Raw genomic sequence first — 26,793 nt, 5'->3', positions numbered from 1 at the left:
TGCATTTATGAACTATCTGCTAGAACAGTTCAACTGGCATACCACCATAAGTTGTACGTACCACGAACAGCATAGTATCACAGATTGAGAAATCTGTTGCTAGGCTGTTGAAGTGTTCTATTTTCCACGATGTCAGGCATAGTATTCCTCATAAAGAAGTCTGCTAAATGAAAATAACACTTTTAATATGTTAAAATTAACACTCTTTTGTATTTCAGGTGAAGTTTATATTATATGCTATTGATCTGGGTAAAATTAAGAAGTACAATCTTGCTTAAAATAATCCTGGCCATCCTCCACTATTTTCTTTTTAGTAGGAGATCTGGATTGTTATCCATACATAGAATTAAATCAAACGTGGATTTTGTTTGGCCAATTGAGATCTTTATCTGGGATGCTGTGTGACTGCGGAATCATGGTAAAGAATAAACGAATGAATTACAAAACAGTGGTTAGGCCAACAGTGATTTGCGGAGTGGAAACATGGCCAATAAAAAAAGTATAATAATAATAAGATTGATTGTTACCGACATGAGAATGCTGCGGTGGATGTGTGGGATAACAAGGAGAGACAGTCAGAATGAGAGTGAGAGAGTGTGTGTGTGTGTAAGGGGAACAAGCAAGATTGTAAAGATATCTAAGAAGATTCAAGAAAGAAGACCGCAGTGGTATGGCCACCTGATCAGAACAACAAACGGCTACGTGGTCAGAAGAGTGATGGCAATGGAAATTGAAGGAAAGAGAACTAGAGGAAAACCAAGAAAGAAATAGATGGACATAGTTAAGAATGATTTCAGGTCGAAAAAGGAAGAATTCCGGGCAGGGCTTTATGGAAAAGACTCAACAGAAACGTAGAACCCACATAAGTGCGAAAAAATGGAGAGAAAGAAATTTGCATTCAAAATATTACAATATTACAAATAGTTTAGTAGCAAAAATACAAAGTTTAAAAAAGAGGTGGTTGGTAACAGCGTTGTCTCAAACAGAACCATACATAAAATATTTTCTAATTGAAGAATGTGAATGTTTTTAAACTACTACATACGAATTCACAAATATATACCCCAAAAATATTTTGTATTCATCTTTCTGGTTGTAATGAAGTATTAATGCATTTAAATATTTTGAGTCGAACGACTTCAATGGATAATGTTTGTTCATAAGTAACTACACTTATCAAAATGAAAACTAACTGGCGTGGGAGACCCGGGTTCGATACCCGGCGGGAGCTCATGTGGTTCGGATTCCACGTTAATCAGTAGGTCCACGTCTTATATAGCCTCGCTGCTGAAAGGGACGCTAAACTAAAATCAGCTCAACTCAACTCTTCAGGTCAACATCTCATGCTCGTCCCCTTTAAGAGTCTTCATCCCGGCGAAGTTAAAATACCGCTAATTTTATATTAATTATGTGATATCTTCAAATAGATAAAAGATAATCGAAATGTGGAACAAGAGCGCCCTAGACAATATAATTTTACATGAGAAACCGTTATCACGTCTCACTTATCTGCTTTCGATTTCGAGCCATTTTGAAAATCGGCATTTATTTTCGCGTTTCTAAACAGCTGAAAACGGAAAGCCACTAGGTGACTTGTGATAACGGTACCTCACGCAAAATAATATTGTCTAGGGCGCTCTTCTTCCATATTTCAATTATCTTTTATCTATTTGAAGATATCACATAATTACTGTAAAATTAGCGGTATTTTAATTTCGCCGGGATGAAGACTCTTAAGATAAATGAGACGGATAATTATTATGGAAGAGTTGGTGGAATGAGAACGTGGGAAGGAATGGGAAAAACCCGATAAATCCATAGGGACAATACTGTATTTTCAGATGGAAATTTACTACTTGTTATAATCCATGTATGTACTCGCTTGTCTACCGAAAATTTTGGGGAATCGAATCGGAATCGAAGAATAGACATGCTACGTGGGACATGTTACGGTATGAACAAAGGCGCCGACCGTGCCCCTCCTTAAGCTCACGTGGATCCTTCGCATTTTATTACTGAATATAAAATATTTGGCAGAATTTGAATTCAATTTGTCTTAAAATCCTCATATATGCCTTCTGCATCTGAATCTCCCCCGTCCCCCGCCAATAAAGTTATATTTTAAAAGAATTATCGGCATGTTTTATGGAAGAGATCCGCTCGTACGGATTTGTCTCCTTCCGTTTGCAGTATTTCGTTGAAAAAGGACGGTGCGACAGTGGGTTCGATAACACAAGCAGTTTTATTTATTCAATTAGAAACAACACAAGGATGTTGCAAGAAAGAAAGTAATAGATTATATGTTGTAAATTGTAGGCATTCGGTGAATTCACACGAGATGTGAAATGCAGGAGCATAAACAAAACCAAACCCTGTTTAGGCAAGAGACGATCGAAGCTCAAGATCACTTACGTGTTATCTGAGGGAACATATTATATATATATATATATATATATATATATATATATATATATATATATATATATATATATATATATATATATATATATATATATATATATATAATATAACAAAATATAATGATCGGTTTTCATCATTTAGCGTTTTGTAAAGCAGGCTCCACGTGATAGTTCGGTTTATGAAGTAATTACGTGTTCCGATTTCAAGTTATTAAAAGAAAGGAATGGAAAAAAAGTGCATTTTTGACGGCACATCAAGTTGTGGTCATGAACCAGTCAGACAGGCACCATATTATTGCTCCCTACACCCAGAGCCATTTACCTTGAACACGGACGCTGTTGGGCACGCCATTCCCAGGAATTTCACTATCAGCTTCTTAGCTATCGGTTCCGTTAGGAGTCTCAGTAATATGCATATATGCGTATACAGTACGCAGATGGAATCCTATATGACATGATACAAAGAAGTTCCTGTTCTTTCTTAGTGATTTGAGTACAGTTACTGGTAATGGTTTTAAATTATTTCCTTTTCCTAGTACTTCATAGCGTCTGATAGAATGTAAATATATTTTTCGTTCATATGAAACGTATAGCGAGAGAATGAATGGGTAACAATTACGTGTTTTGATCGGAACATGCTACACATGTGCATGGCTTCCAGTGAAACTCGACGACACAATTTTTTTTTTTTTTTCGTTTTTCCTGGAACTTCCATAATTCGATTATCCCCTCCCCCTCAGCTTTCCATTCAAGTAGCAATTTAAATAGTTCTATTTCCTATTTGTGTTCATTTAGTTCTTGGAAGGATTATTGAGGGAAGGTTTATATAGAAAATTGTGTGTGCATGAGAATTATTCTTAATAGGTATATAAAAAAATGTGTGTATATGTTTGTCGTAAGATTTTCACTAAAGCCACTAAATTTCGTACACATATTTTCACTAAATCTAACCGCTTACAAAGCTTTTTTTTTTTCTGTTTTCAAGTCTAAACCGAAGTTGGGAAAGGGGGGGGGGGGATCACACGTTTTCGAGATTCAAAAAGTAAAAGTATCTCAAAAGTCCTTCAATTTACATAGGCCAGTGCCATTCAACCTTTTTTTTTTTTTTTTTTTCTCGCGTACTCCTAGAAACAGTTCACCATCCAATTGTATATCCCTGAAGCTGTTATAACAAATTATTAAATCGAAATTAACTTATTAAACTTAATACACATGCTCTGTTGTTTAAAGGGAGTGGGCAAATAGAGACCCAAGAAATAGACAATCAGTGTGCCAGGGGGATAAAGTACACATCCGAAAAAAATAACTTGGGAAATTTCAAAACATATGGGAGACATCCAGTTCTACTGAGGAGGAGTTTCCCCTCATCCTCCCTGATAATTCATGCGCTGAGGACAAGTTAAAAATTCAAAAAAATAAAAGTAACTTTAGAACTAACCTGTTAAGAGTCTTCATCCCGGCAAAATTAAAATACCGTTAATTTTACAGTAATTATGTGATATCTTCAAATAGATAAAAGATAATCGAAATGTGAAACAAAAGCGCCCTACACAATATTATTTTACATGAGATACCGTTATCACGACTCACTTATCTACTTTCGATTTCGAGCCATTTTTAAATTCGGCATTTATTTTCGCGTTTCTAAACAGCTGAAAACGGAAAGCCACTAGGTTACTTGTGATAACGGTACCTCACGCAAAATAATATTGTCTAGGGCGCTCTTCTTCCATATTTCAATTATCTTTTATCTATTTGAAGATATCACATAATTACTGTAAAATTAGCGGTATTTTAATTTCGCCGGGATGAAGACTCTTAATGAGATGACTGAGCTTGGTCGAATCTTCGAGAGTGCGAGAATCAGAGCTGATTCTAGATTCAAGCAACTTCTGTGCTTCGTTTTTATTAATGTTCATGCGGAGAAACCCTATTCACACAAATATGTTGATGGAAATGGAAGAAGTTGTGAAATAGAACTGTCACTAATTTCATTGCACTCTTTTCGAGCATAAATACAAAAGTCACAAATTGACAAGCTATCGAATTTCATTTGCAGTGAACTGTCAACAGACGTCGCCAGCAGACCCCCAGAAGCAACATTACGTGCTCCCAGAAATATCTTCGAGTACCCCCGGTTGAATAGCACTGACATATACCACACGACTCTGTGTTGCAAATTGCGAAGAACGGGCACTTTTGCTAGTCTGATTAGGAAGTGTTCTTGTGCGATGGCACATGCATCAATATTCAGATTTCTCGTATCATCGTTTTGGATTGATTGATGGTGAACTTCCTTTCCTTAGCACTAATTCTACATTTAATGAGAGACCTATTTTTTCTCCTTCTCCCAATAATAATAATAATAATAATAATAATAATAATAATAATAATAATAATAATAATAAAACTCTTAGTAGGGTGATATGTTGTTAGCACATCTAACGCAATTGTGATTTGTGGCTTTCTAGACCAGATTTTTCCACCTATTAATTGAAGCAGTTCCTGAACTGATAATCGGTTTGCAAGGTACCGAGAATTTCATGTTCTTACAGGTAGACGAATATCGGCACCTCGCATACTAAAATTCGGTGCGTGGTAAGTAGGTACATCATGGAAAGGAAGGAAGTAGTTCATTCTTAGTTATCAAGGCTTTCTCCCTTTTTCATAACAGTAAATCGAAACAAGTGCATCAGAAGTGTCCTTCAACACACGAACATGCATCATGCTACGCATATAAATATGCATACATAACAATATCATTAAAAAAAAAAAAAAAAAGTCGCCTTTACCAGAACACTGTAAATTGAATACCTTTAAAATATCAAGTAATTGCTTAACTTTTGCTGTTTCTTCGTGTAAATCTGATTTACATAATAGTTCTTGAAAGTCGGCAACTCGGTCAGTATGGTTCAAGATAAACAAGGAATATTCATTGTGTTGAAAATGTGGAAGAGTCTAGTATTATTCTGCTTTCAGATAGCTATTTAATTGAATCGATCTCGATGCAACAAGAGATTGTTTTAAAAAAGCTGATTGAGACTTCATTCTCACAGTGAATTTAGTGATCGACATTTTTCTTTGTTTTTTCACTTCCTTTGTTTAGTGGTGGTGTTCCTTGAACTCAAATAGTTTGTGTTCTTGGAAAACGTGAGAGCTGCATACAGGAATCCGAACCAAGAGGTTTATATAGGAGGAAGAGATCCGTAATTATTGATGTCGTGGTTTCCCCCTATTCTTGGTAGCGTGGTATGACTATTGTGCATGTGTGATGATAACCCATCCACGTTTCTTCTCTTTTTTTTTCTTTTCTTCTTTGTCTCACTGCCTATTGCCACTTCGGCGCCTTCTTTTCGCAGAAGTACATTTGATTTAAAATTCATGGGATCAATACAAAATGCATTACCCACAGTCTCGAATGCTTCAAAACAACTGCTCAGAGAAGTATAATGTACATTTACAGGAGGTATCTCAGTATGTGTCATTGAATTCGACAGATGGCTAAATTTGAAACCGATGGCAATTATTTAAAAGTGAATTTTCAAAGATTTCGTGTTTGTGAGTGGTTATGAGCTGCACTACATTCTTTCCTGATTTTGAAATATTTATAAAAGAGTATGTTAATATACAGAGTGGCCCAAAAGTAGGTATACACCCCTGCATTGATCAAGTATAACATTTTAACTTATAGGTTTATTTGCTTCGGCTGTTCCGAGCTTAAGACATTATAAGCAAAAAGACATTAAGGACAAATAATAAAGAAACTGTCTACCTGATGGATAACAATAAGAAATTATATAAAAAGCAACGAGTTGATCGGCACGGGACTGTATACCTGCTTTTGGGCCACCGTGTAGTTAATGGTGCCGTTTTGGTGCACATTGTCCTACTTCGATTCGCGGTGAGTCACAATATTTTCGACATTTAGCCAGTCGGCATTGGAAAGCGATTGGGTAGCCATGGCGTAGATATGAACATTAAATGAGCTTACAAGTATTAGTCTTTCCAATGCTCCTATATTTCTTATTTTCCCTATATATATATTTGCGTCTCTTCCTATCAACTCCTACATGTCCTACATTTTAGCGAAACATCCTATATTTCTGTGGCATTGCTACTTCGACTTGTGAAAATAAGGATTTTCAGCTTCATAAGACTAAGTTGTTATACTTAATATTGCATGGATTCTGTCTGGTTATTTTTGTGTTCAAGTAGCTTGTGGTTGTTTTTTCAACACTGGATGAATGCCGCAACGCCATTACTAGAGTTACAAACTCTTCCATTCTGAACGGTTGGTACTTTAAAAAAAAATCTCCCGGCTTGATTAAATCCGGGGTGTCATATTTTTCATATTAAAAAAAAAAAGGCGACTTGTATGTTAAAATATATATAAATTATTGAAGTTACATTACTCTTTTTTATCCGTACATAGACAAACTTCTTTCAGAAATATAAAAATAGGTACAAACTGTTTTGTGTAATAAAATGTTTCAAATGTAATTATTTTTTTCCTTTTGTACATTGAAAATAGCCGTAAGGTCGTAACAAAGTCCTCTTATTTCTACAAAAATAAATAAATAGTTGACAATTCTAGCCATTACCATCTGGACAGTCCTAACAGTGCATGCATCCGAGTACTGAATAGGAGTACTGACTAGACTGTCTTTTCCACCCGAGTGCTCCATGACGTCACAATTTAAATTTACTGCTTGTATTTTAAGCAAACCACACAGAAAGAGCAAGGAAAAGGTGAGGACAAGCAAACAAGGCGTAGTCAATGTTTTTTGAAGGTACACTATTCGTGAATTCATAACTAATCGTACATTGCCAACACATGTTTTATTCCATTTCATCTACTTAGGTCCCTTCCCTTGTTTGCTCAATTTATCTCTCTCTCCTGGCGCTGATTCTAAAATTCCACTCCTATATCTCATATTGGTGAGTTGAAAATGATTGGACTAAACTGAGATGTTATATAAAGCGTTTGTTTTTAATTATTTTTCAGAAGCGTGTATTTAAATGCAAGAGTAATGGGAATGATTGTTAGTTCAGCAATTATTTATTTTGCTAAGTATCCATGTAATTCAATCTCAGACCATGTGATCTTGCAATACAAATCCTGTTCATGTTTTCTTTTCGTCTTTTTCCACTAATTCTTTCCCTTTCTCTTTAGTTCAAACGCAGGACGGTAAACTTATTTTCCTCCTGCGTAAAACTTAAGTGTTTTTTTAATTTCGCGTATTACTTTAATAATTTTGCTGTGCTTTGTTGTTTTCTTGTCGGATGCTTTCGTTAAATGCTTATACGTACGACGAAATAGACCTTCTTTTACAACTTGGGTAAACTAAAAATGTATGTGCATGTACAGAATGTAAGCATTAAACTTCTTTTGTGTATGAAATTGAATAGATAAACTGCTAGACACTTTTATCTGTCGCTGCACGTTATAAATTCAGAAACCTTATTCACGACGAAGTTGAGTAGTAGAGCAGAGAATAACTAGAGCATTCAGCACAGGCACATCGATCTGATTTTCACGAATGTTACGTCAACAGTCAGTACACACATGTGATTATGACGCTAACACGTCGATAGCCTCATCATGGGTGGGGGGGATTTAAAGCTTCTTTTGCCACATTTACTTCTCTCAAGTTTTTGCGTAACCTGGCTCCATTTCCCATCTATACAATTGTCAAACGATACAAAGTTATTGTCTCAATATACATTGGCAATACCTTTTTTTTGTAGCATGGGATATATACGCAAAGCAATGATTATTTTCTCTCTCTCATACACACTTCTTTCTCTTCAATTGACGTCAATGTCATAGTTTTCTGATGCCGCGCAATTCATTTCTATAGCCATGTTAATATTTCACATTTATATAAATGCGTCATTTTTGTTGCAACCAGGTAAAAAAAATAATAATAAATAAATAAATAAAAAGATGAGAAAATTTTGGTTTGAATGGACACATACTATATACATACATAGGAGTACATTGTATAACGCAGCTTTTATTAATACACATATTTACGGATTGGCAGTGGATTTACCAATTCAGATTTTTAAAAATAAGCAAATGATGAAAGCAGTAAATAGCATAGTGCATGTATAGATGGAAATAATATTCAAGTCGAACATGTATTATTGGCTTCTGATACGACGATATTAACTACAATTAAAGAATTGAGGTATGGTGGCTCAGTGGTATAGCACTTACTTTTATGTGAGGGATCCCTGTTTCGGTACCAGGCCATGCAAGTTCGTGAACAGCATCGTGTCCGTAGTAATATGTTTCAGTTGTAGAACACCTCTTTTTTTTTGGGGGGGGGGAAGGGTGTTTCTTTCCACCATCTTCATTGAGCTATTTCTTTTATCGCCATTCATCCTGTATAGCATGAAAGTATTACAGATTTTATTTTAAATTACAAAAGACTAAACAACCCTAAATAAATAATATTTCAGTATAACATATTGTTATATCCGAAGTCAGATCGTAGCGTAAGTGCTTACTGTATTGAGTTTGAGTTCTAGAGTTCCTTTTAACAGTGAGATTGTATGAAATATGGACCTATAGTTAATTAGGACCTGAACAACATGAACTTCCGCCGAGAATAGAACTCAGGTCTCCTGCACCAAAGAAGGGGGTACGAGTATTTCGTTTAGATAGAAGGAACTGCCTCAACTTAAGACGCTCGTTTATTTTTAGTCTAAAAATAATGAAAACCGTTATTTAGATTGAAGTTAATATTGTAGTGGGAAGTCTCAAAATTTCAAAGCATACGAGGGCTGTCTAAAAAGTATCCGACCTTTGGCCAGAAAAATAGTTGCGAATACCTGACAGATTTGGGACCCTAATCCCCTTCAAAGTAGGCCCTTGTGCTTCCACACACTTAGCCCACCGATCCTTCCACTGCTGGAAACACCGCTGGAAGTCTTCTTTTGGAATGTTGTTCAGCTCCGTCGTCGTGTTCCGCATTATGTCTTCTCTACTCTCAAAACGGGATCCCTTCAGAGGCGTCTTCAATTTTGGAAACAACCAGAAGTCACAAGGAGCCAGGTCTGGAGAGTAGGGAGGTTGGCGAACGGTTATAATTCCATGTTTGGCTAAGAACGTGTGGATCAATTGGGATGAATGTGCTGGGGCGTTGTCATGATGGACGTGCCAGTTCTTCGCTGTCCACATGTCTGGTCTTTTGCGCCGGACTGCGTCACGGAGTCGCCTGAGAACATCTTGATAGTACTCCTTTGTCACTGTTTGTCCTTCCGGTGCGTACTCGTGATGCACAATTCCACGGGCATCGAAGAAAACAGTCAGCAACACCTTGATTTTGCTTCGCACCTGCCGCGCTTTCTTCGGCCTTGGAGAATCGGGATGCTTCCATTGAGACGATTGTTGTTTTGTTTCTGGGTCGTACCCGTACACCCATGACTCATCTCCAGTTATCACGGAAGTCAGATACCCAGGATCAGTGTTGGTGGTGTCCAGAAGGTCCTGTGCAACGTCAAAACGGGTGTCTTTTTGTTCCTGAGACAACAACTTGGGTACAAATTTAGCAGCCACTTGTTTCATGTTCAAATCGAAACGCAAAATTGCATGTGCAGAATCTTTACTCACTCCAACATCTTCTGCAATCTCCCGCACTGTCAAACGGCGATCTGCCATCACCAAATTTCGCACCCGCTCAACAACAGCTGCATTCCGAGCAGTTTGGGGCCTGCCGCTACGCTGCTCACTCTCGACTGATGTGCGGCACATCTTTGAATCGGTTGAACCATTGTTTAATTTGTGTTACACCCATCGCATCTTCTCCAAACACCTGCTGAATCTTACGAATTGTTTGGCTTTGAGAATCACCCAGCCTTTGACAGAATTTGATGCAGTATCTTTGCTCAATTCGTTCAGTCATCATGCGAGAAACACTAAATCCGACGAACACTACCAACAGCACGTCACTTCGCGACCACCAGCTCACGACTGGCACACGCGAACGCGGTGAAAAAATTCAAGCATGCGCATTAAGGTTGCTCCTTCCACCGTGCACGGTGGCGCCGCCTGAGAATCACTACTTTGCGTGGAAAAAATTAAGGTCGGATACTTTTTAGACAGGCCTCGTATTGTCACGATAATTTCAACCAAAAATTTCTCCAAAGGACTAAGATTTGTACCGACCGTAGTACTCCCGAGTTTTAAAAACACTGTAAACCACAATGTCACGATATGCATATCAAGAAAGAAGAAAAAACTGAATAACACAGGGAGGTGAATACATCTTTAAACTCTATCCAAAATCGGATTTGTCACATAAATTCAAGTACATCTGTTTCATTCACACACGAGTAAACTTTAGCAACATACGTTTTTAGGTTCTTGTAATAAAATTAAACCATTAAAAAAAAAAAATAGAAATTAAGTCAAGTCTGTTCTGTCATAATATATATACAGCTAAGTATAATGGTAGTCATTTAGTAAATTACAATTGTAATATCGTGGTTCATATCAGCCATTGGATTTTTACTCGTGTGTGAATGAAACAGATGTACTTGTATTTAGGTGACAAACCCGATTTTGGATAGAGTTTAGATGTATTCAACTCCCTGTGTTATTCAGTTTTTTCTTCTTTATTGATATGCATATCGTGACTTTGTGGTTTACAGTTTTTTTTTTCTGTGTTTCATTTTGAATTAAAACATTTCGTGGTCAAGGGAACAGCTTTAATATTGCACACTGTCATTCTAAAATTGGAAAGCGCGAAAAACTCTGTTGTGCTCTGTTCGCGATGACTTTGCACAAGAACAACTTGATTCGTAACGCTTTCAAGTTGCGTGCGCTGTAGAAGATTTGGAGGGTACTCACCCGTGTTCATGAATATTCGTGCTCCAGTATCATGCAGCTTTTCTTTGTTTTCGACTACACATCATCGGGACAGGAAAAAGTTCTTCCCGATACTAAGATTGAAAAACTAAGGTGAAAAGAAAAGAATCGATGATATGCTTCCACAAAGCGAGTGGAACATTTTCAGAAATCAAGTGGCAGAACCTTCTGTGAATAAGCATTTTTCACCAGATGGTTCGATTAAAAAGATGTTGCCCTGTTTAATGTCTTCTAATATTCTAAATAGATATAGTATAACTGTGTACAGGATTTATTATCTTGTGTTGGACTGCTAAAAACTCGCACTGATTGTACTGTACAATAATATTCACCAACGATTCGTAAATAAAGACTGCGGGCGTAAATGTACAGATGGAAAACTTAATTTGCGTGGTACTGTTCCCACTCGTCTGAGTGAGCTACTTCTAAATCTCGAAGCATGTTCTCACGATGGTTACAGCCAAGAATTTATCCAAAGATTTGTGGAATGTAGTACTCCGAGTGTGTTTTTAATCTTTGCATTTTAAAGTTTTGCAACATACATTTTTTAGGGGGGTTCATGTAATCAACTATTTATTTCCAAATGTAAACTTTACGCTATCTCATCAATCTCTCTTGTTTATATTTACCTGCATTCAACTTAACGAAATAATGAGCAGTTTCAATATTGTGTCGCTTACTTACTATTCATCGCAAGTTATGGTAATTCTTGGACAGTGGAAGCACAAAAGTTAGTGTTTTCTTTTTACCAGTTGCTTCCTTGTGTATTAGACGTAATCATAAATGCAGTTGTGAAAACTAATTTATTTTTTAAAGAAGTACTTTGTGACCTCCAAAGAAGATAACATGTAGGGTCTAAATGTCTTCACGTGTCGATTGAAATAAAAACTTGCAGATTTGTTGACGACAATGAAAGTCTTTGCTTTCAGTATTCTTATGCGTGTTAATTTTGTGTATTAGCCTCAAAACGAGAGTAGATTATCATCAGAATTAGTGAGAAAACATTATTTTGGTATGGCTAAATAACTAAAGGATCAAAGGATTTCTTGTGTTTATGATAAGATTAAAATAATTTGCGTTTATCTTTTGTTTTGTGTTTGCGTAATAGTTGCTTTTCATACACATGGCCCCGGGTGTGATTGTCGCCACAACATAATATTCTGCGCTGATTTAGGTTAAGGCTATTTGAGAATGCGTTTTCGAAGCGTTACCCCCCGTAGCGAACGCGACCAAGGTGGCTATTCGGTAGTTTTACTTTCTCCAGAGCTGTAAATCATATTGCGAACCTGTCAGGGTTTCGAGGACTTTTTTTCTCAGTTCCAGGTCTATAATAGCAGGGTTCCAATATTCTGCACAAAGCATCTTCCAAGCAGCTGTTTCTTGCTAAACTCCCCTTGCCTAGCAACACGTCTTTCCTTTTTTCCCTTTTCTTTAGACATTTTTTAAACAGCAGGTGGTCTATTGTTCCGAAACGCACCAAATACGCTCGAGCTGACGTTTTCGCCGCGTTTTTATTGCTTTCGCGTTTGTGATTAGCCATCCATATTTAAATACATGGTCAGCGTATTCCAAGCGTACGCATGAGTAATAAAAATGCGTAGCGAACATTTATGATAAGCCATGGGCTTAGCATCATGGGAACTGCTTGAGTTAAAATGAGGAGAACAACAGTCTAGGAATAAGAAACAATATCATTGGAAACACATCGACCACCCATCAGCAAGTTAAATGTGTGTTGTGTGGTTGTCCATAACCTTTGAAGACTGTAGCACATGAATTAGTTTAATTTTCTTTGTATCACACATTGTCGGTTTGTATTTTTGCTTAATTTTTAAGTTTATGAAGGACAAGTTCTGTTGATGAAAATACGATAGCTTACTAGTTGCAGAACTGGGAAAACTTGTATCCTCGTTTGGATAATTGTGAATAAAGCTATATTTAAAATTTTTCGTGCAGATATGTAATAACTATCAATTAATTAAGTTGGTAATAGGCCGAAATCTAGAGTTACTGCTTAGCAATACTTTCTGTAAATACTGTTTTTTGTTCGTTTGTTCTGGGCATATTCTACCAATTTTATCAGTCTTTCAGTTGCAGTGCATACTTAAAATGTAATGAAATTCCTAGTTTTACACCCCACAGTTATCCCATGTAGGCCTAAGGAGACGAATGGTTAAAAAATGATTATGAAAGAATTGGCGGAATGATAACGTAGAAGGAAAGTGGAGAACTGCGAAAACTCACAAAGAACTATATTGTTCACCACAAACTCGCATGGCAATGATCGGACCTTTCTTATCAGAGGAAACACTCTACCACTGAACCATCATGCCTCCACTGCTTCTTAGTTTACAAGGCATAATCTTATGTAATGTTAACAATAAATAAAGTTTCCCATTTTTATAAAATCCTGTTAAAAACAATTTCGCTTTCGTATTTGCTTTAGATATGAATTTCATCTGACGTTTGTCGTACTTCGAGGAAAAAGAATATACACCACATCTAAGAGCATGAAGAACTTTTGATTCATACAAAGTTGAGCTTCATACTGTGACACTAAAAGTTTCTCTCTTGGCAAAACTTTGTGTACATGGTGTAGTCACGAATACTTTCTATTTTTAAAATATTTTCCAGAAAGTTAAACAGAAAATTCTTAACTGTTCGCAGATTTAGTGCTGGAAGCAACAATATAGTATGTTGGCATCAAAAGTACTTCAGCTGACAAACAAAAAAAGATAACCTGACATTTGTTTCTGATGCGTAAGTTGAAAGTTACCATCGTTTTTCATCTGTTGTTGTATTATTAGTTTCGAAGAGCTGACCAGAAAGATCCTATTTGTATTGCTCTTTGTTATGAAGTTGTAGGGGGGAGAAAATTAAATACCTAAGGGCATTAACATCTCTTGATGTTCTCAACGAGGAGAGATGCACACAAGTAAAACTTTCCAAGCATTTCCGAAGTTGATGTGGTTTCTGAGAACGGAAGAGATACATTCTTTTTTTTTGTATGCACTGTTTCGCGCTTTTCGGATTTCTGACGTTGCTGCTTCAAATACTTGTAAGTGTAATAACTGCATCTAACAGCATAGGGCTCAATAATGATTATGATGATTGGTTACTGATTGAAATAAGTACGTAATAATGAATTTAAGAAGTCGAGATGTACTTTTTATAATATTCATGTTTGTAGATATACTTCTTGAGAACCGAAATCATTGGTCAAATTGCACTGACGGCGTATCAGTTAAAATTTCAAATATAATACAGTATTCTATATATTCAGTAAATTGAATAATAATCATACACACATGTTCTACTATTCTGTCTATTGCAGATCAATAGCGGTTTGCTCAACGCAAACGTTTATATTAATAGAAACTGCCTTAATACAAAGTTAACACTATAGCAATAATGAATTCGTTACATTTCGTTTCGGTTAGTAGATATTAGACTATAAACGTGTAGATGTCAAATAGGAATCCTTCTCAGGGCATATTTGGGGCTACAAGAGAGAAGCAATGCCCCCACCCTGAGTTCGATATAATACTCACCAGTGGCGTATTTACGATTTTGTTTCGGGGGGGTGGGGTGGGATTTCCTAACTTTATTCCTGGACATGTGAAAATTCTGCAAGTTATTTCATTCATTTTCTTTAACATAGTAAATAAAATTTCGGGGAGTGCTTCAGTCGAGAACCCCCTTTTAAATACGCCACTGATACATTTTAATTTCAATCAATATAGTAATGAAAAACCTGAACTTCACTTACATCGGAGAGTTTGCCTTATCCCTCCTCCTAATCAAGATTTGAAGTGACGTTGATAGTTCTTCTAATACTTCTTGGAAGTTGTGGCTACTTCATTCGTCCATTTTTAATGTAATAATTTTATGGCGGTTCTTCGAAAATTCTTTAAAGAATGTCTTCTTCTTGTTCATCTCAACCATAGGTTGGTGGGCAACATGGAAATTTTAAAACTTTTCTCTCGCTTGGGACAGCTGTTTTATACTTTGATAAGGTCTGTTCTTCGTAACTGCGTCCAGATATTCTATCCTTGGTCTTCCTCTTCCTGGTTTTCCTTCTGCCTTTCCTTCTATCAACACGGTAATTCAATCGGAGTGCCGAATAACATGGCCAAGCATGCTGTTTCTTCTTTTTCGTATTATCTTCATGAACTGTCCTTCCTTAGCTCCCCTTAGTACGTCTTCATTCCTTTTCCTTTCAGTCCATGATTTGCGTAGCATTCTGCGCCAACACCACATTTCAAATGCTTCCAGCTTGGATATTTCAGCTTTTCTCCATGTCCACGTCTCTGATCCGTATATCGCCACGCTCCATACCAGTGTCTTAACAAATCGTTTACGAACCTCCAACGACACATTTCTTGATTAGTAGTCCTCTTTTCCTATTTAATGCTTGTTTAGCCTGCGCTATTCTGGAACTTACGTCTTTTTCACTTCTTCCTTCCGAGGATATTTCACTTCTTAAATAGGGGAACGTCTTAATGTCTTCGATTTTTCTCTCCATTTAGCCATATGTTTGCCTTTTCCTGTCCTGCTCTTGTGCATTTATCACTTTGGTTTTCTTCTTATTTATCTTTATTTTGCATGTTTTTTCCAATTGGTCGTTCAAGTTTGAAAGTGCTTCCTGCAAGTCATTTTCGTTCTCCGCTATCAATGCTATGTCATCAGCAAACCTTATTGTGCTAAAATCCTGGCCATTTACTTTTACGCCTTTCTTACTTTTATCAAAGAATTCTTTCATAGCCTCTTCTGTATAGACGTTAAACAGAAGAGGTGAAAGTCCTTTGGCCATTCCTTGCCTTACTCCTTTACTTATTCTTCCTTCCTTCTGATCTCTTCCTGTATCAGCTGACTGGTTCCTATAAAGTTGGTATATTATTCTTCTGTCTCTATAATCCATTTTCAGCTCCTTCAGTGGTCTGAACATGATATTCCAATCTACGTTGTCAAAAGCTTTCTCTATATCAACAAATGCTATCACAATTGATTTGTTTATTCTTATGTGTGTTCCATGATGATCAACCGCAGACTCAGTATTGCTTCCCTTGTTCCTCTTTTCCACCTGAATCCAAACTGGTCCTCGGATAGCCGTTCTTCGATTTTTCCTTCTATTCTTTGTGTGATAATTTTGCACAGTATTTTTGATGCATGGGAAAGCAAACTTAACGTTCTGGGTTCTTAGCATTTTCGTGCGCCTTTTCTCAGTGATGCACACTAATATGTTTTCCTCGAAGTCTCTTGGTATTTTCCCCGAGATTTTGATATTAACCTATACTTACATTTATAATCAATGTATACTGCATACAATTTCCTGATCTGGGACTACTCAAAAGTTGCGTAACCTCTCTTTAACGGGCACCTCGCATTTATGGATCAATAATCATAATCTGTTGGTGTCCGTTATTGAGAGGTTTCACTATACAACATTTACTCGTGATCTTGATTGGAATCCTTACGATATTACTTTAGCTAGACTCTGGTTTCGTCTATTTGCATTAATAAGGTACTCTAAGTCATATACATCCGGGCCTAGGACAGAAAATGTTAATACTTACCTGAGCCAGTCAAGATAAGAAATTTTTATATGTGGGTAATATACATCCTGTTATATAAAGTATGAAAAGTGAAGGAAATTCTCAGTAATAGTACTCAACCAGTACGCCAGTCAGTCCCAAAATTTCTCTTCGGCACACCGAAAAATCATGGTTTGTCTCGTAGATGTTTATTAAAATCTGTACTATTAATTTGGCTGTTGTAAAACTTAAGAAATGCTAACAACTATAAATACTAATTTTGAATACTTTTTTTTTCTTTTAGGTAAGTGAATGCGTTATTCTCTGTGTTACGGTTGTGGTAAGTTTTATTCTTTTATAATTATTATTTTTTTAAATTGCTATTTCAAGAGTTCACAGTTCTACGGGTTTGTAATTCGAACAAGATACCTACCACGACACTTGCAGTTCATACCAAAGTAGGAGGATCATTCATATCTTCAGGAGCACTTAACAATAATTTTTCTTGCATTACGTTCAAGATCTAACATCATATGTATTTTCACGAATAAACGGGGCAATGGCGTATTTAGGGGGTGGCTATCGGGCTCAACCCCCCCCCCCGAAATAAATTTGTTATATGCAAAACTTCATTAACATTTGTCGGTACTCAAAAGGAAAAAATGTAAGTGTTTATTCACGTGTTGTGCATAGCCCCTCCCCCTCGAAAGAAAATCCTACATACGCCACTGAATAAACCGGAACATTTTTCATCACGTTTGACCACTCACTCATTTATACAGTAATCGAATACCTTTTATAATTAATGAAGCGAGTTCGGTGTTCAGTCATGTTAATTTTGGAGGAACATATGATTGTAGTACATATTTAGATTCTTCTCTATCTTTCTTTTTCTTTCTTTTTTTAAAAATAATTTAACAATTAAGGATATGACAATTTTGGGAAGTAGGCTATTGAATACTTGTGAAATGATACGAATGAACTAAGAGCAGGGGCGGATCCAAGATCGACTTCTGGAGGAGGCGGTGGGTTCCCATACTGCTACTTTTAAGGGCTCCAAACTTTGGGATGGGTTTTATTTATACATATATAAAATAAGAAATTTTTCTCTTCTGGGGGGAAATCACCCCCTCCTGACTAAGGGTTGCGTTCAAGGTTTTTCTGATAGTGCTTAATTTTTGGTTGACTGACAAGTATGGAGTCATGAATTGCGGACCTAGCTTTCGAACATGAAGGAAAGGACCTGGAAACTGAATAATGTATTGCATAGCATTTGAATATAAATAATACATGGTAGAGTTTCTCAAAGATTTTTTTTTTTCAAGTGGAGCCACTTTTATTAGTTAGAATGTTCTATGGACTACCATACTCTTGTCCCATTCGAAAGCAGATTTGTTATTTTATTTGTTTGTTTGAGTGTACACCAGTATACTTATATGCCTATTTTTAAAATACTATTAATTACTTTAATTTTATATTGGTGTTAATACATGTTATCAGTAGTTTTTTTTAAAATAATTTAAAACTGAAAAATATTTTATAATACATCTATATAAATTATTGGAATTTATATAATATTTATTTATCTTGCCAATTGTATAATTTATTGTTTAATTATTGTCAACTGTAGTGTATGATAATGCAATTCATTTGGATCTATTCTCTTTCTCTCTCTGAATTGACGTGCAATTTTTAAGAGGACGGAAAGGGCAGACGTTGAGGACCACAGTTTGAGAAAGTCCCCTATGTTTACTTTGTACAATCTTGACACTATTACTTTTATTCATGAAACTAGCTGAATATACCCATCCTTTGCATGGGGGCTGTTTTTAGAAGTCAACGCCTGTGGGAGTATCACCATTCATTTCAGCGACCGCGAAAATTATGGATTTGACAATAATATCGGTCACATTGAATTATTTTCACATGTCTCGATGACCCCTCTATTATGGCCCCCGTTTCTTAGGTGATGCGGGCTAAATTTCAAAGTAAACGTGATCTTGAGTTTCACCATTGAGCTCAGCAACCCCGGAAACTATGGATTTGACACTAATATCGGTCAATTTGGGCTATTTTTACATGTCTCGGTGTCCCTCCCCCCTCCCGGATGACCCTGGCCCACATACAATGATAGCTGAATTTGCAAGTCATCGCTAATGGAAATGTCACCATTGATCTCAGCGACCGCAAAAACTATAGATTTGACACTAATATCGGTCATTTTGGATTATTTTTACGTGTGTCGGTTCCCCCCTCCTGGTGACCCCCGGCCCGCAGCTGAATAGGGTGAATTTGGAAGTTAATGCGATCGGAGTTTGACCATTGATCTTAGCGACTGCGAAAACTATGAATTCGACACTAATATCGGTCATTTTCTACTACTTTTACATGTCTCGGTAAACGCCCCCCTGGTTCGAATTTTTGACGAAAACTCTTCGCCCTGGGCTACCTTGACCAAGAGGTATCTGTAACCAAAATTTGGTAACTCTTAGTGTGGTCCCCAGGCCGGTTCTGGTAAACGCCCTCTAGAGACCCCCTGGTTCGAAATTTGAAAAAAAAAAATAGCTTCGTCTTGATCTGGGGCCTGGACCAAGGTACCCCTGACAAAAATTTTGTAACTCTCGGTCCACTCGTCTGGTCCCCAGGTCGCACACAGACAGATAAACAAACACAAACAAACTCTTTGTTTTATTTATATTAGATTTGTAAAAAGAAAGTCGTTGGTAGCGTAGCGTTCTCTAAACAACTTCCCCCACTCCGAAGAAAGAAATCTCATGACGCCATGTTCGGACGAGCAAAACGGCGACAATCATACCATAAAGACTGTCGTCGTCCATCATCTGTAGAACGGATGATCCCAAACTCTGTGGATGTATCTCATTTTCCTTTGGAAAACCACGTAGCTAAACTATCAATAACTGAATGGATGAAATGGAAGAAAAGATTCATAACGTGCCAACTAACAACCTTGTTTTGTTCTGTTTTCGTATTTAGTCCAGAGCGTGACTAACTTGAGTTAATATGCCTGGCATTGGGGTCTAGCTGCGGGATTTAGATTACGAGAGAGATAAGAATATTGCTTACTTCTGTGATTATATTTCGCAGCAGTAAATCTAATGTTGTTTTTCTAGTACTGAGAATAGATGCTTAGCTTCTGTAATTTTTGAGAAGGAACTGGGGTCCAACCACTCTCCATTTATATTTTTACTACAATTCATTCTGTCCGGCCTCGTCGAGTATTTTGTTTCTCTGTTCAGTGGAAGAGTACCCAAATCGAATTAATCAATGCAAAAATGGCCGTCTGCAGTTTTCACTTTTTTTATTATTTATTTATCTCAAGGTCAATTGAGCGATAACGTGTCTTTCGTTAAAGCAAACATGTGAAGTAAGACTTTTAAATGGGGAGACGCAAAAAGAAACTACGCTGATGTGGTGACGTTTTTTCTTTTCTTCCTTGCTACTTGTGTTTTGTTTCCCTTCGTCTCCAGTCAGTCAGCTGCCGTTCCGGGTGAGATAACCAGTCTATTGCGGATGAGGCTTCAAAGCATCCGTCTGGGCTGCACGATCGAATTATTTCGCCTTCTAGAAAGTCTGTGACGTCATTCGTCGTAAACGTAATAAATACACCGGCTATATGCGACACAGTTGTGCTTTGCAGCACTGCTGCCACCTGTTAGGCAAAATGTGAACCAAGTAGCCTATAAGCGTTCCTTTCGTCGTCGGCACGTCACGTCACGTACGTCATATGATCTTTTGTACCTATTGGTTTTGGAAGGCAGACACGAAATGCTTTTGGATGCGTCGACCTGTTTCGTCAATTTCCATCGCAGCTAGGTAGCTTTCACTATCTATGCGTGTTGTGTGAAAACTATCGACGCGTGCCCTTTTAGATTATGGATACGCGAAAGCATAAAGGGTTGTAAAGGATGTGCGTCTTCGCTATGTGTAATTATTCATTGTTCTTTATTGAAGTTAGCGTCCCTTGCCAGCACCTAGGTTCATGAGACTCTTAAGATTTAATCCAAACCATCGAAATTTCAAGGTGGTTCTACCGGAAGTCGAACCCGAGTAATTTCTCGTCTCGTAAAGTTTTGTGGAAGTCTCATCTCGATTCTTGTAGAATTCTTTATTGTCTCGATTTTCGGGTAACTTTTTCGTCTCGTCTCGAATTTTTCTGGTTTTGTTTTGTAAATTTCTATATAAAATATATGCACCGATTAAAAAAAAATCTAGAAGCTATAAAAATCCTTCCGCGTCACGAGAAGTTCACGAAGGGTGTGATATAACAAATTTAAACTATGTTTGTTAGTGGAATATATTGTGTAATGACTTGAGCATCTTTAAACCTTGATGAATGCTCTTTATTATGTTCGTACAATTAGTTCATCAGTGTAGTGTTTTTATACTATAAAACTGTGTAACTGGAAAACAGTGTATGAGAGAGATGTAAGACTTGGATGAACTAGTGTTGCTCACGGGACGCAAAAAATTTCTCGTTTTGTCTCAAATTCTGAAAAGGCAATTCACATCTCGACCGTGGACATTATACCCAGGACCCCGTCCACCAGAAGTGCGCTCGTAGCCACTGAATCAACAGGGAGGGCCTATAGGGAAATACAAATAATATCATACTTTTGAAAATTATGCGACCTCATCATCAGCATAGGTATTATCACCAGTAGGTCACTTGCAGGAAACAGAAGTTTCCATGCATCATGGACTTCACCTAACTTATTCGTCTTGACGCATGTGTCCTATTTTACTACGTCCATCAATTGTAGGTGATTTCTTCCTCTCCCTTTATTCCTTCCACTGTAAATTCTATTATGCCCCTTATTAGAGCACGAAATTTCAAATCTGAGTCCAGTAGCCAGAACTGAGACTTTTGTTATCATTTCATGTTTGGTAAGCAGAGTAAAGGGCAAATGTTTACCGCAAATTTCACGCCCTGCAGTATGATAGTTCTTTTTAGCCGGTCGCTCTCTCTCTCTCTCTCTTTTTTTTTCCTCTTTCATTTGCGTTTAAAATTGTCCATTTTTCTATTAGTATTCTTAATATTATTTTAGTCGTGTTCCATTCGATTTAATTAATTTATTGATTTCCACACCGATGTTTCGAAACTTTCCAGTTTATTTCGTCGCTTTCACGTAGTTTCCATCTTACTGTCAGGTGGAGTACAACACAGAACTCCGCATGATATACTTTGTTAATCTTTTTCTTACTACTTGAAAACCATTATTATATCATTATTAAAGACTTTTCGTATATATAGTGCAGAAATTTTTGAGTGCCCGATAACTCGTTCTCTGGTTATGTTCCAGATGGGATACATAATATCGTGTACTTAAAATTTTGGGGAACTGCTTATCTAATTAAAAGCCGTGGTGCCAGGGACGTACGCAGGGCGTTTCCCCCCCCCCTAACCTTAATCCTGAATTTTCTGGAAATTGTCTAATTTTAGGTGATTTTACAAATTTTAATATAATTTGCCCTTATATTGAATTTGAACCCTTTCCGAAATAAATTCCTGCGTACATGCCTACGTGGTATCCATATCTTCATAGGCTACCAAAATGTGTTAATATTTCTTGTTAATGTTTAGTGTTGAAAGTGCAGTAGGCCCTACAGCAACAGTGGTGAAGTAACACTATTTAGGGAATGAAAAACGAATATCGTTAATAATTGATATAATATCACAATGGATCAATATATAAGTTCTAGTCCTGAGGTATTTATAATAGTAATGAGAAAATGGAGTTAATGTCTATGTTGTGATATATATATATAATATACAGTTTCCACCTCTCATATACTCGATTTTTCTATAGGACTTGCTTCCACAGAGATACGAATAGGTAATCATCAACATATTAAGGTCATAGTTCAAATGATCATAAATTATTACTAGTTTAGGTTGGAAAAAAGGAAAAAGGGGTAGGATATTCTTGTGACCTTTACGAGGATATTCTTGTGACCTTTACGTAAATTGTAATTCTCTTCAGTATACTGAATTGTGTGTGTGAATCAGGTCGATGAAGCAGAAATAATAGTCCATCAATTGTAGCCTTTTTCCATGGACGGTGGCATCTTGAAAAGGCAAGTCATACCGGCATAAATTAAATCACTACAATATATTAAGTAAATAATCTTCTCTTAGATTGTAGTGAAAAACGTTTAAATTTATTTTTTATTTTATTATTTTCTTTCTTTATTATTATTATTATTATTTACCAGTGTGACTTCCCTCAAGAGTTGCCATTTTTTCTTTCCATCATAACCTCAGTCACCTCTCACGATAAACCTCGTCTCAGATAATGCTCCAGCCCAGTTTGTGTTTCTCTCTCTCACGATACTTTTCTTTCTTTCTATGTTTTAAATTACGCCTAATATTGCCCTTTTGATTTTCCCAAAAATAGGTAACAGTTAAATCTTTCTTAGTAAATATATATAACTTTTATCGATTTCTCAGGTTATGCAGAAAATAAGTAAATAAAATAAATAAGTGAAAAAAAGTCAAGCCACAGGAGTGGAATAATGACCTTAAATAATCCTAATTATTCTCTTTCCAAGTGGGTAAATAATACATTATTCTAAATATAGGTTATAATTAATATACATACTTCATTATCATATACAGTACTCGGTGGCAAATTACTACAGATAAATCTATCCTAAATTTTGTGTAAAGACAACAGGATCGGCTAAGCATCAACCTACAGTTTAACAATGTTGAGTACGTACTAATTTTATATTTTAGCCTATTATAAAGGAGATATTCTTTGAAATAAAGTAGAACTTTTAATTATGTGATTCTAATCATTTCTTCTTCAAATAGTTAAATATGCCTTTCTTTTTAAAAATAAATTTATATATATTCCCCTTCTCCTTAGCGCTTGTTAGTCTTACCCCTTTTGCTATTTCAGATGCAGCATTGAATTTACAAATCTTCAACAACAATAATAATAATATAAATTATTTAACCATAATTCTTCCTCACTAGATATTGTATGTTACAGTACGATATTTGACGCCTCCTCCTTATAACAAGCATTGTATTTGTTGTAGTTAACGAATGAAGCTAATATTTGTCAGTAGCTTGCGTTCCCTTTGCTGGCTCACGTCCTCCGTGGGAGGCGCATCCCGAGGTGGGAACCATTTTCTGGTTCTGATTCATTTCAATGGAAATGGAAAAAAAATTTGCTCACAAAAATCAGTGGACTAAGAAACAAAGATGGTACAAGTATTCAGCACCGTTGACATTGGGTCCAAATTTCATAAGCCTTCAACCGACTGCTATACGAACTTCATGTTGCCGTTGGTGCCCCCCCCCCCTTATGTCCATGACGCACCCCCAAAATTGTCTATCCATAGGTGTTCTTCCATGAAAAAAAAAATCGATTCATTTTTACACCTCCTCAAACATATTTATATAGATTTTTAACCCCCCCAAATATTTCAATGACGCAGTTTGCGTCATAGCCCCCCTTGTGGGTACCCCTGCGTTGTCTGTAGTAATTTGGTACTCAGTACGTGATGTAGTATGTTAATTGCAATACTCTTAGTATGTATATATTCTCTCCCTTCTTTTCTAGTGGAGAAAATTAGGATTATATTACAAGGTCATTATATTGCACGTGTTCCGCTTCATGTGGCTTTGGATTTTTAGCATTAGCCTGAGAAATCGATCGAAAGTTGCATTTTCCATTGAGGAAGATCAGTTGTTGGAAGGTAGCTACAACTTGATAGCAGTTAATTTTCTTAGCGCACAAAAGTAGTCATGCGAGTGATCGCAATCAGTACTCGTAACGTGCATGGATTATAATTAGACACTCGTTCTCTTCTTCATCTCTCTTTCCTTGCTTTCGCTTCAGCCAGTGCATGTAGGAAGAAAGGTCGATAGGAAAGCAACGGGGTAATGTTCTCAAGGTTTCTTGTACTTGAGAACCACCAGGGTCTTAATTACTATGTAGAGAAAGCTTTCTGCAACAGAGAAAGCATACTTGTCACTGTGTCAGGCTGGGATGAGGTGTCCTTGGATGTGGAAGGAAATTATACATACAGCCAAACCAACCTACACTTACTACCCATTTTCAGCATAGATAAATCAATTTGTTATGATTATCATCATCACTGAATGAACATACTTGCAAATCGACCAAGATTACCAGACAATTGGAATCGTCATTTATACTGATACAAAAGAATATTCATTGATCCACTTAACTGATATATACACTGATGGGCATTATAAATGCACTATCAAGAAGCAATAGCACCTATAAATGTGACAGACGGATGGCTTAATGTACAAGTGAGAAATGATTATATACGTCTCTGAGTGATGTATGCGACAGCTGAGCGAAAGAGTATCACAAACTGCGGTGGTTGTTAACGCGTAGTTCCGCCGTGCACCTCCAGATTGGATGCGACATGATGTAGCAGAGAGAGAATGACCATTGCATAGCAAGTTATTCTTCTGGTATAGGACTGCCAAAACTTACCTGACACGTAACTAGGGGTATTTTAGGCATTATGAAATTATAAATGATACGTATTCAATCGTTAAGAGTGTGGACGCCGCGGACAGAATAAGTGCAACATACTGTTCATCCAAGGCGTGTAGAATTTTACGTATCACATGCGTTCGCTCGTTATCCTGTCGAGAGGGACGTACACTCATGTCTTAAATTATTGTCGCATGTCTATAAATATGTTGTTGTAGGAATATAATTTGATATCGAATTCGACTGGTATTTCTTATAATGTTAGTATGTGTAATCGGCAAAGATATGTATGTGGCAAATTTCATGTCAAAAGAGCAGTAAATAAGAACAATAAAACGAAAATAAAACTTTCTTGTCCATTTAGCAACATTTTGCTTTACTCATTCTAATTTTCATATTTATAATTCTTTTCCTATGAAATTTACCACAAATATACACATAGTATCGGTATTAAAAATACCCTGCAAAATCATTATCAAATTATATTCTTACAAGAAGACAGTTATAGATATGCGACAATCATTTTGGACATGACTGTACGTACATAAGGGATGGGTACTGGAGATGGGGACTCCCTCAAAGTCCCGTTTTTTCTGTAAATTTATTCTAATTTTAGGTGTGATTTTACAAATTATAATATAATTTATCCTCATTGAATTTGGGCCGTCCGAAAAAAAAAAAAAAAACTTGTACCTGCCCAGAAATAAATTCCTACGTACTTGCCTGCCTTTTGAAACGTGGCTTCATTCCGATCATAGAGTCTGATATACCTTTTGTCTGGTCAAAGAAAGACCTATCAATTGATATTAAACGGGAGCAGACAAGAAATCCAATGAGACCCATTCCATATCACCTAGCACTGGGCCGGTGTGGCGATGCAGAAGCCTGCTGCTGCTTCGGAAAATGCATTTATCGTGGTACTGCTGCAAACATTAGCTTTTCCAGCATTGATTATTATCAGAGCAAAAACGGTGATACGTAGCAAGAGTTTTTGTTACTGGATTGAGCGTCCTAGATACAGGCTCCATTTCCACCTTACCTCTATTCTACCACTTCCGTTATCAACACTGGTCGCTGTGGATGAGGTTTTAATATTATTATTGTTATTATTATTATTATTATTATTATTATTATTATTATTTTAAATAACGATTGAGGATGTGAAAAGTAGGTTCTTCCTCCACCCTTATTTCTTTCCTAGAAATGTACTACCATTTCTAGTTTCAGTATTAATTTCCATAGAGCGAAAAGGGTAATAAGGATGCGATTTTTTTTTTTTTTTAATACATAGATTCATAACTGCAAGAATATACGTATGATCTCAGCTCACATTCTTCTATTGAAATCGGAAGTATTAAATGCTGATAGAATTTCCGGTTTCAATATTGATCCCATAGAACAAAAATCTGTAATAGATAGCAAGAAACTGTTTTTGATGTGAATTCAACGTGCTAAGT

The 26,793-nt window shown here is 36.6% G+C and overlaps 1 protein-coding gene across 3 annotated transcripts in view; it reads left to right on the top strand.

The window, feature by feature from the left end:
- Positions 1-26,793, top strand: part of mnb (minibrain) — a 313,755-nt gene that overhangs the window by 150,211 nt on the left and 136,751 nt on the right. The window contains exon 1 of one of the 3 annotated variants that reach the window (XM_081771613.1): positions 17,137-17,172. The exons of the other annotated variants lie outside the window; for them this stretch is intronic. Within the exon in view, the coding sequence (XP_081627739.1) occupies positions 17,145-17,172 (28 nt within the window). The 5' untranslated portion in view covers positions 17,137-17,144. Of the gene's footprint in view, positions 1-17,136; positions 17,173-26,793 lie in introns of those variants that run through there. 3 annotated transcript variants of the gene reach the window in all.

This window comes from Thermobia domestica, chromosome 9 (genome assembly GCF_964235325.1).
Source record: "Thermobia domestica chromosome 9, izTheDome1.hap1.1, whole genome shotgun sequence".
In the NCBI taxonomy this organism is placed as follows: Eukaryota; Metazoa; Arthropoda; class Insecta; order Zygentoma; family Lepismatidae; genus Thermobia; species Thermobia domestica.
This window is presented reverse-complemented; position numbering and strand designations above follow the sequence as displayed.